Consider the following 14,671-nt stretch of genomic DNA (forward strand, 5'->3'; position numbering starts at 1 on the left):
TATTTCTTACTTGCTGTCATTTTTGGTTTCCTGCCTTTATTTAGTCTTTCAGTGACACACAGTGGGACAGGGATACCGGGAGCAGAGATAATCGTATGTTCAGTCTGTCCTTCCACCAGAAGTCTCCTGATTTGCTTTTCAAACCAAGAATCCTTAAGAGTTTGCTTTCATTGAACGCATTATCATTATCAAGGCTTTCCTTTCACAATCGCTCTTCTATTTATATCATGTGCTCCTTTTGATCACCAGAACCGTGCTTTTCTCCAGGTGGAGGGAGGAATGGAGACATTAAAAGAAAGAAAAACTCAGCTTATTTCTCCCTCACTCAAGAAACCATCAGATGAAGTCAACTGTCTCTGGATACTTTTTCAAGATCTGATCAATACAACTCTCATCTCTGAGACACTCAAGTAAGAAACAGAAACAAGAGAGATCAAAAACAATACTCAGATGTGCTGTCACCTGAGGGTCAAGGACAGCAGAGGAGAACGTCCGTAAACTCAGGCATGTTTCATAGCTCTGTCCTCTACATCTTAACCTGTTATCCCTTACAGGCCATGAGAGATTTTCCCTATGTCTACAAAACAACGATGAACAAAATGCTTTGTTCATCAAGTGGTAAGAATGTACAAGGAACAGTCCATCTTTCTTGGGTTGTTTTCCGATCTCCCAATATGTCAGTTAGCCTAACCGATCAAGACAGGTTCCGGGCAAACAAGTTAAGTATGCTATAGGACTGTGTGCTAACACACAGAAGCAAGTCAAGTTTACCTCCTCCCCTCCCCAGAAAATAAATGTGCAGCTCAACCAGAACAAAGGGTCTCATAGTCTTTGAAGGGGGCCCTATATTAAAGAGAAGTCCCAGGACTTCAGGTTAAACTTGAGGGACTGAACATAAGTGATCATCTCTTACCCCACCCCCAACAAAAAAGGAAATAGATAAATGAATATATCAGTCTACAAGGAGAAAAAGACAAAAGTGGATGGAAAATGTCTAAGATTTTCAGAAGATAAAAAGCACATGGAAGAATCAAAACTGACTCAGCAGTACTGAGGAAATTATAGAGGAAGCTGAAACCTTAGGGTCTGCAAAGGGAGACCAAGGAAAAGCAAGCTGATCTGTCTCCCAGAATATCGGACAGACTCTGGAAGTAAGGGAACTGGGAACCATGGAAGTGGAACAAGCTATCAGGCAGGAAGTGAGGACACTGGTCGCGAATTTGCAGGATAAGCAGTTAGACTGACAGGTCTCTACCCCTGCTTCAGGCAGCTAAGTGACAATCCTTCCTTTACCCTTACAAAAGAAGGAAGGTATATTCTTTGGAAAAATATAAATCAGTAATTTAAAATCCAGCCAAATCATCAATCAAGTATGAAGACAGAATAAAGACACTTTGAAACATGTAAGTCTCAAGAAATGTCCTCTGCTACACAAAGCAGGACAGGCTCCATCAAAACAAAGAGTAAACTAAGAGGGAGCCAAGTGCACTAGGAAGTAAGGACCCCAACGTGGGAGGGAGGCCGTCTCACACTCAGGGTGACGATGAAGGCAAGTCCCAGGACAAGAGCGACACCAAGACCTAAAACTGGCCGGGCCAGACTGGGGCAGAAGGAAAGAGGGTCTCAGGAGAAAGGCAGGGGCGGAGGCGAGAAACAGAGATCGAACGTATCTGATCATGAGGAGGGTTATATTGAGAGGTGTTGCTAGTGCGTGTGGAACGTTAATAAACATATAAAAGAATAAGCAAATTAAAAAAAGGCCATTAGTAACTCCCGGAATAGGTCTCAACCTTGTTCAAGAAAGAGATGTGATCACAGTACACCGCTTGGCTCAATGACGATCATGTCTGCATGTCTGTAAGAAAGTGATACTCAGGAGGAATTTAAATCTGGGCCCTATTTCAAAAGGATGGATTTACACATATCTTTTAATTAACTATTTACTTAGAAGACGGCTACCCATTCTTCAAACATTTAGTAGCAGTGGGACTTTGTTTTCTGACTTCACAACCCAGGAGAAGGTGAAACGTAGCTGAGACTGTCGGCCTGCGGCTCCTGCGTGCAAGTTTGTCCTGACCATTGACGATTTTACCGTCACAACTATTTCCTGCCCGGTGATGATTTGTGTTCTCGGGTGGCAGAGCTCTCATTAACAAAAACGGAAACCCGCCCTGCCTTGGATACAGTGCCTCTGCCTAAGGAGGGGAGGCGGAGAACGCTGCTTCGGATGGCCCCGCCCGCGCTGTCCTGCAGTCCCCTCTCCCAGAAGGAAGGCAGTCTGCGGAGAAAGCCTGCTCACTAGCCCAAAAGCAACCACTAGACCTCGAAGGCCCGAAAGCACAGCCTGCGTCCTTGACCTGGTCTTTCTCCAGCCTTTCTGTAAGTCAGCACATGGCACTGGTTCCTCAACAGGGCACATGAGCTTCCACTGACCTTTCCGCTATCAGCCACGGGTTGAAGGAGCCCATGGCCTCGTGCGCCATCAGCCGGAGGTACTGGTCGAAGCGGCCGCAGTAGTCACGGATGCTGCGCCGCATGCCCGGGGGCACGGAGAGGGCGGCTCGGCCTTCCTTCTGCCGAGCATCTTCTGAAAGGGAGAGAAGGGGAGCCTCTCTTTTCTCCGATCTCTCCTCTGTTCCCACACTTTCATCCAGGGAACTGAGAGCAAATACAAACGAGGAGAGCATTCAAAATCATCTGCAAGTGAGTGTAACGTTAGTTCACCCTGACGATCTGACAACCAAAGGTTTACCTTCATTGCTCTTCCTCACCTTGAACAAAACCCAACATCCCATCACCGCCCACTGCTTCCCCTTTACACTGGACTGACCCTCCACACAGGAGGAACTTCTGTCCCACAGACAAGGGAACTCTTACAGCGAATCTTGTAGTAATGACCTGCACAACCCACCTCTGCCAATGTGATGTTTTCAGTCGTTAAAAACAGCTAAATGTTACTGAAAGGCTCCTTAAAATGCAACCTACTCAAGGCCCATCTGATAAACACACTATTTTACTGGGCCACCTTGGAGTTTGGCAAGATGTTGGTCAAAAGAAGAATTCCTGTCTTGCGGTAATTGAAGGAATTCAAAATTTAATGACATCAAAGGCAACCGGCTACAAGGAGACCGGTCTCGCCCCCACTTACGTGCCGTTGCAGGGCCTCTCCAACACGATGTTCACGTCCGGGTCTTTGCGAGCTGCTGTCTTCGTGATCCTGATTGGATGAGGAGAAAGAGGCCTTTCACTTACTGCTGGGACTTTCTGGTCTAGAAAAGGAGAGGCATAAAATGACAGTATATAAAGAATAGCTGGCGTACGTATCAGGCCTGTCCCCGTGGCCAATAACCTGTGAGGAAGGCACAGGCCCACCTCAGAAGCATAACGGGTGTGGCTAGCAGCGCCAAGCGAAAATACCCTGGTGTCAAATGAAAAGGTGAACTTAAAAGTTACAAAGAAACAAACCGATGAGTCAGTTTTAAGAAGTAAGGAACTCCTTTGGAAGCTTCTGCCAGCTCAGAGGAAGACTCCTTGAAGAGGTCTGTGCAAAGCCAGGTTCCAACAGGATCCAGCCCCCCACCCAAGGAGTCGCAAGCAGCTGGGTTTGTTTTTTAACCTTTAAATGGTTTGATTACTGGAGAAGGAAAAAAACACTCATACCTGAACACTTAATTAGCTGATTTAATTAGTCTCTGGGCTTCGCTGGAAAAATCTGCATGATGATAGTCAAAACACTAACTTATTAACTATACCTTGCAGCCTTGACAACTCTTTTGAGTTTTGGATTATTTATAATTTTAAATGTATTTCAAATGTAGAAAGAAAATTGTCCTCTTAGGTAAGGAGCATGCACATGTCAAACAACTTTCTCCGACTCACGTTTATAAGCTTATGATTTCTTACTCTCAGAAATACTGCATAAGTCAGTTTTGGTAAAAAAAAATTACTGAGAGTACAATCAATTTTCAACTGATTTCAGAAACGAGAGGATAAGAGATATAGATTGGATACTGCACAATTCAAAAATCACTTTAAATTTGGTTTTGTGATGCAACTGAACATATAATCAGAACAACTAGAAACAGACGGTTCTTAATAAGGATTGTATAATTCTGGAATTAAAGTGCCCAACAATTTATTTCAGTTCTTAGCGTTCTCCTTTTAAATGCATACCTAGACTCTAGCAGAGTCAGATAGTGACTAATAATTTAAATTGTCCTTGAAAAGAGAACACCGAGTCCTTGGTAAGGCTGTCTTCCGCATGATGCAACCTAACTGTGGCCAATGGCCAAGCCATCGGTGAAACAGTCACCCTTCAACATTTCCCTTCCCTGCTTCCATATGAAAAGATGCTAAGACGCCCACTGACTCACTGAGCAGTGATCAGAAGGGTCCTCCTTGTGCCAGGCCCACGCTAGGGCACTGCTGGGACACAACTGAATATGACAAAACTCTTGGCCTCGAAGACTCTGTGGCTTAGGTGGGAGAGGTAAGACCCTCTACAAATGGTTCTAACAGGGTAGCACATCCCAGAAGTCTATGGGAGTCACAGGAAAGGAGCAGAGCTCTGGTCCAGGGAAGCCAGGACAAGCACTGCTTAAGTAGCATCACGTGAAGCGGGCCTTGAAGAATGGCTGGATTGTCACGTGAGGATGCAGATGGAAGGTGGACTAGGGCGGGGAAAAAGGCAATGAACAAAGAATGGAGCTGGAACAATTACAGAAAACAAAACAAATTTGTATTGTGTTTTTAAATGACTCAGCTTTCTGTCAAAGTTTGACATGGAGAATACGTTTCCGAGGAAAATCCCCAGATTCATACTCTAAAAACAGTATCTATACATAAGCTGCTGCTGTAAACCGTCTACACCCACAACTTCCTTTACTTCTCTTAACATGCATAGTACTGAGATTCCTTTAGAGGTAATGTTTAACCACATTCACTTCCCTCCTTTCATTGAGTGAAGTAGTAACTGATAAGCATAAGTCAAAGAGAACTGGAGTAACACGTCCCAGGCCAAACTGTGACCACAGCCTAGCACCTGCAGCCAAAATGTGCATGTATGAATTTTTAAAAGTGGAAGAGAAAAGTGAAAATCTTTTCCACAAATGTGTAAGAACAAATGGATATCCATTAGTTGGGGGAAAAAATGAACCTCAACTTCTACCCCAAACCATAAGCAAACTTTTATTCAAGATGGACCACAGGCCTACACACAAAAGCTAAAACCATTAAGCTTTTAGAAAAAGCAAGAGCCTCTTTCCTCAACTTGGGGACAGGCAAAGGTTTACTGGATGAAAGAAAGCAAAAGCTAGACCAGGAAAAACGGACAGGTTAGATTTTATCAAAACGTTTAAACTGTCTGCCCATAATAAAACATTTGAGAAAATAAACATGGAGCTACAGATGGGGAAAAATATTTGCAAACATTCATCTGAGTAGACTAGTGGCTGCTGGGGTGAAGGGAGGGTGAACGGGGAGTGATTGCTAATATATGCAGGGCTTCTTTTTAGGGTGGTAAAATATTCTGGAATTAGACAGCAGTGATGTTTGCACAATTCTGTAAATATACGAAAAACAACTCTTTAAATGGGTGAATTTTATGGCATGTGAATTATATCTCAATAAAGCTGCTTTAAAAAAAAATACATGTCATATATAAATAGGAGACAAAGAACTCATTCCCAGAATGCATAAAGAATTCCTACAAATCAAAAATAAAAAGACAACCCAATTCTTAAAAATATACAAAAGATTTGGGCACTTCACAAAGGAAGATATACAAATGACTAATAATTACTTGAAAATGTTCTAAACATCATTATTCACCAAGGAAATGAAATTAAAGCCACAAAGACATATCACTACACACCCACCAGAATGGTTATCATGAAGAAGACTGGCAACTCAAATGCTGGCAAGGATCTCAGCAGAACTCAGCATAGATGGGAGCGTAAAATAGTACAGCCACTTTGGGAAAAGGTTGGGCAGGGTTTTTTGGTTTTTTTTTAAAGTTAAACATGCACCTATCTCATAACTTGGCCAGTCTACTCAGGTGTTTATCCAACAGAAATAAAAACTTATGTCCACACAGAGAATATACATGAATACCCTTATAGCGGATTTATATCTAGTAGCCCAAAACTAGAAATAATCAAATGTAAATCCACAGGCAAATGGATAAACTAGATGTGGTGCATGCTCACAATGCAGTATTACTCAGCAATAAAAAGGAATGAACACGGACAGAGGGTGGTAGGCTGAACAAGGCTCCCCAACATGTCCACGCTCTAATCCCTGGAACCTTCGAGTGTCCCCTCTATGGCAAGAGGGACTTTAAGGGTCTTGAGATGGAGAGAGTACCCTGGATCACTGGGCTGGGCCCTAAATGTAATCTACGTGTCCTTGTAATAGGCAGGCAGGGGAAGATTTGACAACAGAAGAGGAGAAGGCAATGTGACAACAGAAGCAGTCTGGAGTAATAGGGCCACAAGCCAAGGAACACAGGCAGCCTTAGAAGCTGGAAGGAGGAACCAGCCCTGCCAACACCTTGATTTTAGCCCTTTAAGACTTACCTCAGACTTCGGACCTCCAGGAACTGTAAGAGAATAAATTTGTTTCACAGCACTAAATCTGTGCTTTAACTTGCTACAAACTTAAGTTTGTTACAGTGGCAACAGGATAAATCTAAATGCTAAATGAAGGAAGCCTTAGACAAAAGAGTAAATACTTGTATGGTTCCATTTATATGAAAATTTTAGAACAGGTAAAACCAATCTATAGTTAAAAAAGAAAAAAAGCATCGTGGTTGCCTGGGTAGTGGGGAACCGACTGGGAAGGAGCATAAGGGAACTTTCTGCGGTGATGATAATCTCTATTTTGAAAGGAGTTTGGGTAACAAAGGTGTGCTCATTTGACAAAACCCATCAAAAACAGTTAAGATTTGTGCATTTTATTATATGTAAATTTTATCTCAAAAGGAAAAGAGTCATAAATAAATATTAAACTCTAGTTGTGGACACACATGTTGAAATGTTCAGGATAACATGCACTGATGTCAGTAACTTTGACTGCATCCCAAAATAAGAAGAATTGATGGATGGATAGCGGGTAAGTAGACATATGATAAAGCAAATACAGCAACACGTTAACTGTGGAATCCAGACGATGGGTATACAAGTGTCTGCTGTAGAAGTTTTTCAATTTTTCTGTATGTTTGAAATTTTTCAGAACATTATGTTGAGGGGACAGGCTGAAGAACACTCACCATTTTTTTCTTCCTGCATCCAAAGATGAGGATCAGTATATACAATTTTATTATATCTTTGGCGAACTGTCTCCTGGTATTTCTTAAAAAAAAAAAAAAAAAAAGTTTAACTTATGAGAAAAAAATGAGTTTCATTACAAACCAGAGCTAGTAAGGATGTAAGAGTACAGCAGACACTTGATATAGACCCATTGGCAGGAACAGGTATCTCCCCGGCCAGGAAGTGATTAGTTCATGAGGTGGAGTGTAAAATAAAATGACGCAATTAATGTAATCTAAATCAGCACTGCCCACTAGAACTTGCTGTGATGTGGAAATGTTCCATTTTTGCTGTGTCCATTGCCCACTAACTACCGCCCACTTGAAACGTGAGTAATGCACTTAAATGGCCACATGTGGCTAGAGACTACCATTCTGGACACTTCTGGTCTAGACAGTTCCCCCGAGAAGGTAGAATCAGTTACAAGACTAGGATAAACTATCACATTCTAAAATTTTATAAAACCAACTAAACGCTGTCTTCCCTATAATGTTTCTATTTAGCAGCAAAGCCAAAATGAGATTTAATCATGGTGGAGTTAGAAAGAAAACGCTGAACTAGGAGTCAGGAGACCTGGATTCTCATCCTAGCTCTGGCATGAATTTTTGTGTGACCTTGGCCATATCATTTACTCCCTAATTGTGTCTCAATTTGCTGAGGTTGGTCTGAGTCATGTCTGAGGTCTAAAATTCTCAGAGAAAAGCACTCTACAAACTATTATGGGAATTAAAGAAGGTGAAGTTATCTGTGATTTGCTAGGATTACAGCATTTACAAGCGGATGGATGAACAGGTTGATGGTCTCGTTCGTGGGACTGGGCTCTGGTCCAGCATTTTCTGCATCACTTGTCAGTGATGAGTTATGTGTCAGGTAGTGTGCTGGTAACTTCATACCTCATTGCGTCCTTAAATACACCCTTACTTATTAGAGAGAGTGAGTGACTTTACCAAGGCGATGCCCTTGGTTGGCAGTTGAGCTAGGATTTAAACTCAGGACTAGATGGCTCTGAAGTTCCAAGCTACAGAAGTATGAGGAGAGCCCCGTTCAGCAGAAGCCAGCCCCGCAGTGGCCAACCAGAGCTGGCAGCCCCAACCTTACTTCCATTTCCTCCATTCGGAGTATCATGGTGTCCAGATATGGGCTGTCCTTGCTGTCCCCCAAGGTGGCTAAGGTGTCAGACTCCAAGATCTTAGAGTGAGCCACAGCCCAGAGCTCATGAGCGGTGTCTTCCAAAAAACCATCCAGCTGACAAAGGTTGTTAGAACCACCATCGGCATCTGTCACCTACAAAGCAAAGGGATGGAAAGGCAATACGAAAACAACAGAAGACTCAGAGATGAACAAAGCCAATCATAATAAACCAACCACCTAGTGGAGTTTCTATGCTAAACCTAACCTCTCCTAAGTCAGTAGCGTCAAGAGCAGTGACACCAGCACAATTTCTAACAGTCATTTAAATAGTGGCCGTCGATCAAGTAATACCGTTACTGTCCATGGAAATTATTGTTAGTACCTGTTTTGCCAATTGGTAATGCAAATACCTCTGTGCTGTACTCAGAAGAATGTACAATGTCTCACATGTCACATACTCCAGAGAACATACTCTTCTGGTCCAGTGCTTTGTAAAAACACCTGTTCACGACATTACAAAGTTCACGGTTTTCTGTGAGATTTTCTACCTATAACCCGGAACAGCTTTACCGGTCTTTCCTGACCTTGTATTCTTTACACTCATAAAGCACGTTACAGCTTGCAAAAGTATTTTTTCATATGTTGCATTTCTTTTGATTCTAATATATGCCTATAATCTGCTCTGAAAGAGGCCTTTACAAGGAATGTCTGGTGGGGAAATGATCGTATCAGGCTCTGGAATGAGACATTTCTGGGCCTGGATCCTGGTTCAGCCCACTGGTTCACGCCTGCAAGTGTGGGCAAGTTTACTTAACCTTTCTGGTCCTCAATTCTTTGGTTTGTTACATGGAAATAATACTCCTGTATCTCAGAGTTACAGGATTACACGAGCACTTGCATGTTGGAACACTTAACAGTGTCAACGGCATGAAGTAAGATACTCTTAATGAACAGTTACTCCATAGTAATTTTAAAAACCTTTTAACAGTTCACAGAAGAAAATACACTAATGGCCAATCAAGATATGAAGAAATGCCTAACCTTAACCAAAGTTAAATAAAAATCAGCTGAATAACCAATACAGTAAAATTATAAAAAAAATCTAGAGACACCTAAACCAATACTACAGGTCTAGTTAATTAAGACGTGTGTATTTGTATATGTAGTATTTTTCATTCATAACATTTAAAGAATGGAGTATCAAGAATATTATGAGATAAAGAAGAGACAAAGGAGATCCCAACATGCCGATGTTGGAAAGATCACCAAAATATAAAGAAAGAAGCTGGACACAGAGGAGTATATGGTATCTGTTTGTGGGGAGGTTTGACTTTTTACATGATACTTTTTCTAAATTGTTTGCATTTTTAGCCATGTGCATATGTAAACTTTCAATTAAAAAAAAACCCCGAAACTCTTTGGAAACACGGGTTTCACATGCAAGTTCAGCTAGGGACAGCAGCGCAAGGAGACGCACGTGCTTTAATGGCACCCTTCCAAGAACTCGCTCCTGGTATCAGAGATCATCTCGTCTGTAAGGACGCCTATTAAGAGTTTTACTTTACTTGTAAAGCAGAGCAAACATCTCCGTTTTAGAGATGGGGATTCTGAGAATTTGTGTTCAAGGTCCCACAGCTCTTTTATAAGTTGACACAGCAGAGGAAGTCTTTTGACTTCATCATGCCAACTTCAGTGAGTTTGTTCGTATTCAGTTATTTATAAACACTGACTCGCGATGGTGCCACCTGGGAAAGTCTTTGCAATCATGCTGATGTTTACAGCAGCCCAGAACTCTAAATACTGGAAAGAGTTACTTCTCTTTTTCAACAAACTGTATTAAAGGCCATTTCATGCCCACAGAATGACTCTCATCCACAGGGTCAACCGTTCCTAGTAATATTCAAGCATGTCTACGTCACCGATAGCACCTACATTCACTTCTCTTCTCTTTCATATTAAAATGCCCCATGGAGCTGGCTCCCTAGATTAGACGTCAGTCGCATTATTTTGCGAGGGAAAAAAGTATCATCTGGCCCCGTATGTAAGAGCTACAGGTAGACTTTCAGCTTCCAGGCTCAGAAGCCTCACCTCACATGAGATTCTGTCACAAAACACTGGTGCAATAAAATTACAATCATCAAGATTATAAAAATACACCAAAGCTGAACGATTGCTCAGTAATTAGAATAGGGATACATTCTCAAAATCTACTTTCTTCCTGGGCTGGTGGAGCTTCATTCCAACTTTTAACTCTGAAACCATACTCGCTCTGCCCTTCTGCCTTCTGGATGCAGTCTGCACCTCCCCATCCCCAGCCCGAAGCCCACGCGGGGCAGGAACATTGCCACCAACACTAAACCCAAGACTCGGAGGAAGAGTGTAAGGGTGGACGTCCACACGATGTGTTTTCATTTTTCTCAAATGTTATCACTTTTTCCTGGGCCACCTTTTCTCTCTGCCAGGCCAGATACTGGCCATTATTAGACACTCAAAACATGCTGGCCTAACAATAAATCTTAGGCCCTCAAAATAAAGGAAATTAGGCCAGTAATGAGCAAAACTGGGCTGAATGAGAGGAAATGAGGACAGCCACTCTTCTGCCACAGGCTGTCCACATCCAGGGTCACGCAGGGCGCCCACATTCTGTCATCAGGAAGAGAGGAAAAAGCCGCTGACAAAAACCTGTGGCTCCAGAGATTTCTGTGAGCTGTTTGCAAGGCTAATCTAAGCCATAATGCTAAGTATACACGGTAAGAATTAACATGCCAAACAAGAAAAATAACCTCTACCCGCGGGTCTAGGATAGTCTGGTGTTGGCAGAGTAATCCGTGTGTTACTTTTCCTTACAACCAGAGACATTATCATGTCATAACAGCAGCACAGTCCAGGATGCCAGCCCCACACAGCACACACCTCCTCGGCCGGCTGGGCTGGCACCGTGCTTCCTGATGGCCGATCCTTCAAGCGAGTATCTGCTTCCAGAGAAGAATTGACTCTCTATTAAAACAGACAAGCACGCTCATGAGTTATGAAAATTTACAACCCATATTAGTACAAACGAATTCTGTTCCCAGAATAACTTCAGTGGGGAACTGTTCATCAGCTTTAGCTATATTAGGCTTTTTGCAGCAATTCAAAGCACTCTGTCTTCATGAAAATAAATGTCACGTGTTGTTCTTGGCTTTCTGCCCCTCTTCTTCCCTCAACCTTGTGAACACTGCCAGAGTTGCTGTGTGTTTTTATGCAATTACTCAGCTTCTCTGTTTCAGTTTCCACACTGATAAAATCCTTAGGTTGGATGATTTGGTCTCTAAGACCCCTCCCAGCTGTACAGTCCTGAGACTTCCATGGACTCTGATAATAATTTGACCTTTCTTAGACCAAGAGACAATAGAAGTTCAGTGGCCTATTCAGGAACCCAGAATGTCATTTGTTCCATTTAAGATTACAGTATTATTCTGTGGCTTCATCCACTCACACAAACAAGAAAGAGTGTTTTCTATTTACAGGGTGGGTCTACAGGTCTGGCCATAGCATTTAGCTTACTGCTTACAGGAGGATGGCACAGCCTGCTGGTGATGCTCTGTGCAATTTCATCCTGAAGGAAGTTCTGGTTTGTGCACAGAAGCTGTTTTAACACCGCTCTCCTTTGGAAAAACAGAGCCCCTCATTCCAAATCACTGAGGTGAAAGAGCACAGGATCAGAGTGGAAGCAATGAGCTGCACATGAACATCACCGATAGGTCTATTTGATTGAAAGTGCAAACTGCAACTTAAACTCACTTCCCAAGCCAAAACCTCACCTTTCTCAAAAGTGGCACTTTCTCTTCCCCGGTCTTAATTCTTTACCCACAACAGAAGACACATCAATAATGTGGGCGCCTCAGAGGGGTCCCGGCAGCCCTGCACCCACACTATGCAGCACAGATCAGCACTGCAGCCTCCAGCTGCCAGAGACACTCAGCCCTGCAAAGGGTCAGTGTAACCCCTGGAGCAACTCCTTTTATTCAAGAACGTCCAAGAGGCAAGCAAATGGGATGAACTAGATTACCTGGGCCTTGACCAGAAGAGGCTTCAAACGTTCCAGAACTGCCTTCTCTACCTTGTCCGCTAACTGGGTGGCAGAAACACTATTTAGAAATAAAATTGAAAATCAAAATCAAAAGCAAGAAAATATCCTATTTTGCATATTTATTTATCACCCTAGATGAAGGGAAATCAAGTGATTATAAAAGCCACTGTGCCTCTCTAATTTTCATGGCCATACAAGGTCCCTGGAGATCTGCTAAATGAGGGTGCTGATTCAGTTGGTCTGACTGAGGCCGGAGATTATGCATGTCCAGCAAGCTCTCAGGTGAGGCAGGGCTGCTGGTCTGAACCGCGCACTTTGAGGACGAGGGCCGAAATAACATTTGAAGAAGTATATTAGGCTCTGAGTCCATTTTGAAAGAATAACGGCTGCCTTTAAACAACTAAAGAGAGTAGAAGACTGAACAAATGAAACTAATTTTATTCTCTCTCAAACCCCACAATAATAGAATTAGACAGAATCTCACAAACACAAGGGACAAAAAATGGTGCTGGAAAAAGAAGGACAAAAGTGGTAAGTAACTTACTGACCTGTGAAAGCTGAATTCTAGGGTAGTAATGGGAAACCTCGGCCTGGGGGTGAGCTAGGAGGAGATGGCTTAAATATGGAAGACAAGAGTCAAATGATGTTTGAGAAGTTAGATCCCGGGGTCCCTTCCCTCCTTCACACAACTAGACCACTGCCTCTCTCCAACTCTGAGAGAAGTCTGTCTGCTCACTCTCTGGAGGAGCCTCTTGACTAGCCAAGCACACCTGAGACCACAGGTGCCCCACTGAAAAGAGGAGATTCATGTGTATGCATGCTGATTGCCCAGTGTTAAGACTCACAGCCTGCCTGCCCAACTCAGCACCTAGGACGCCAGCATCCTGGCCCTTACCCTCTGGGTCAAGATCAAAAGACTCTTCTCTGGACAGTCTGACCCACCCTCAAAGGAAAGACCTAAAGACCCACATGAGGGTCTTTAGCAAACAGTCCAGCTAGATGACCCTAGAGTAAAGTTCAAGGTCAATAACGGTCTCATCAGATGCTGCTAGAATAGCCAGATATCCATAAGGAAAACAATGAACCTTGATCAGTATCTCATTTCATACACAGAAATTACTTCAAAATGGATCACAGACAAAAATAAAAACTATAAATCATTTAGGAGAAAATACAGAATATCTTTGAGACTTTAGCACTGGCAACGATTACTTAGTTCACAAAAAAGACTAACCTTAAAGAATCCATAAACTGATCTTAATCAAAATTAAAAATTTCTAGTCATCAAGACACCATTAAGAAAATACACAGGCAAGTCACATGTACTGGGAGAAAATATTTGCTGCACAAATCCAGAAAATATTTTTCTAAGTTCTTTAAAAAAATCAATAATTAAAAAAAGACAATAACAAAAGAGCGAACGACTTGACTAGACATAGCACAACAAGCACTTTGGAAATGGTGCTCATCACCACTAGACTTCAAAGACATGCAAACGAATCTCCCAACAAGATCCCACCACAGTCTCACGGAATGGCTGAAACAGGATGGGGACAACTAGGTGGGAACCCCCACACTAACTAAAAATGGAAAATAACCCAAATGTTAATTCACAGGAGAATGGATAAATAAACTGCAGAATACTACGTGGAAATGAAACAGAAAACTACACAGGGCAGCCCACTCTCCCCCCTGAGCAGAGCGCACCGTACTTGCTTCATTTCCAGGTGGCCCAGATGTGGCCAGCCCCACATTTGCAAGGACGCACTCATGACCCTGCCCACTGACTTCCTGGGATGGGCACCTAAAAACACTCAGGGAAGTGCAATGTTGGGGATCTTCAGCTAGTGCCAGCAGCACCGCCTTTTCCTTGTTTAGCTAGCTTCGTGCCTGCTTCTCAGCTGTCAAGATCAAATAGTGTATTGTTAGGGGTAGACACAGGTAACAGATTTATGAACAAGGGTCATAAAAAGATGAACACAGGCATCAGGACATGTGAGCTCTGGGGAGAAAAGGGATTCAGCTGAGGAGGGGTGCACAGGGAGCTTTTAGAGTAGGGGTGATGACCCATGTCTCGGTTTGGGCGGTGGCCCACGGTGCTCACCTGCTAATGAAAGAGCCACAGCTCTTCTAACCTGGGAAGGAACAGTCTGTCGGGACT

General features: G+C 42.9%; 1 protein-coding gene across 7 annotated transcripts in view; it reads right to left on the bottom strand.

Moving 5' to 3' along the window:
• The window catches only part of KIAA0753 (KIAA0753 ortholog), a 67,378-nt gene that overhangs the window by 6,487 nt on the left and 46,220 nt on the right, over nt 1-14,671 (bottom strand). For 4 of the 7 annotated variants that reach the window (XM_074342455.1, XM_074342454.1, XM_074342456.1 and 1 more), the window contains exons 12-17: nt 12,490-12,568; nt 11,352-11,435; nt 8,406-8,591; nt 7,268-7,349; nt 3,149-3,269; nt 2,434-2,658 (exon numbers count right to left, since the gene is read on the bottom strand). In XM_074342455.1, coding sequence (XP_074198556.1) covers nt 2,434-2,658; nt 3,149-3,269; nt 7,268-7,349; nt 8,406-8,591; nt 11,352-11,435; nt 12,490-12,568 — 777 coding nt within the window. Of the gene's footprint in view, nt 1-2,433; nt 2,659-3,148; nt 3,270-7,267; nt 7,350-8,405; nt 8,592-11,351; nt 11,436-12,489; nt 12,569-14,671 lie in introns of those variants that run through there. The other 3 variants (XR_006724750.2, XM_045516476.2, XM_045516475.2) reach the window with 3 other exon arrangements.

The sequence above is a fragment of the Camelus bactrianus genome, chromosome 16 (genome assembly GCF_048773025.1).
Source record: "Camelus bactrianus isolate YW-2024 breed Bactrian camel chromosome 16, ASM4877302v1, whole genome shotgun sequence".
NCBI classification, from domain to species: domain Eukaryota; kingdom Metazoa; phylum Chordata; class Mammalia; order Artiodactyla; family Camelidae; genus Camelus; species Camelus bactrianus.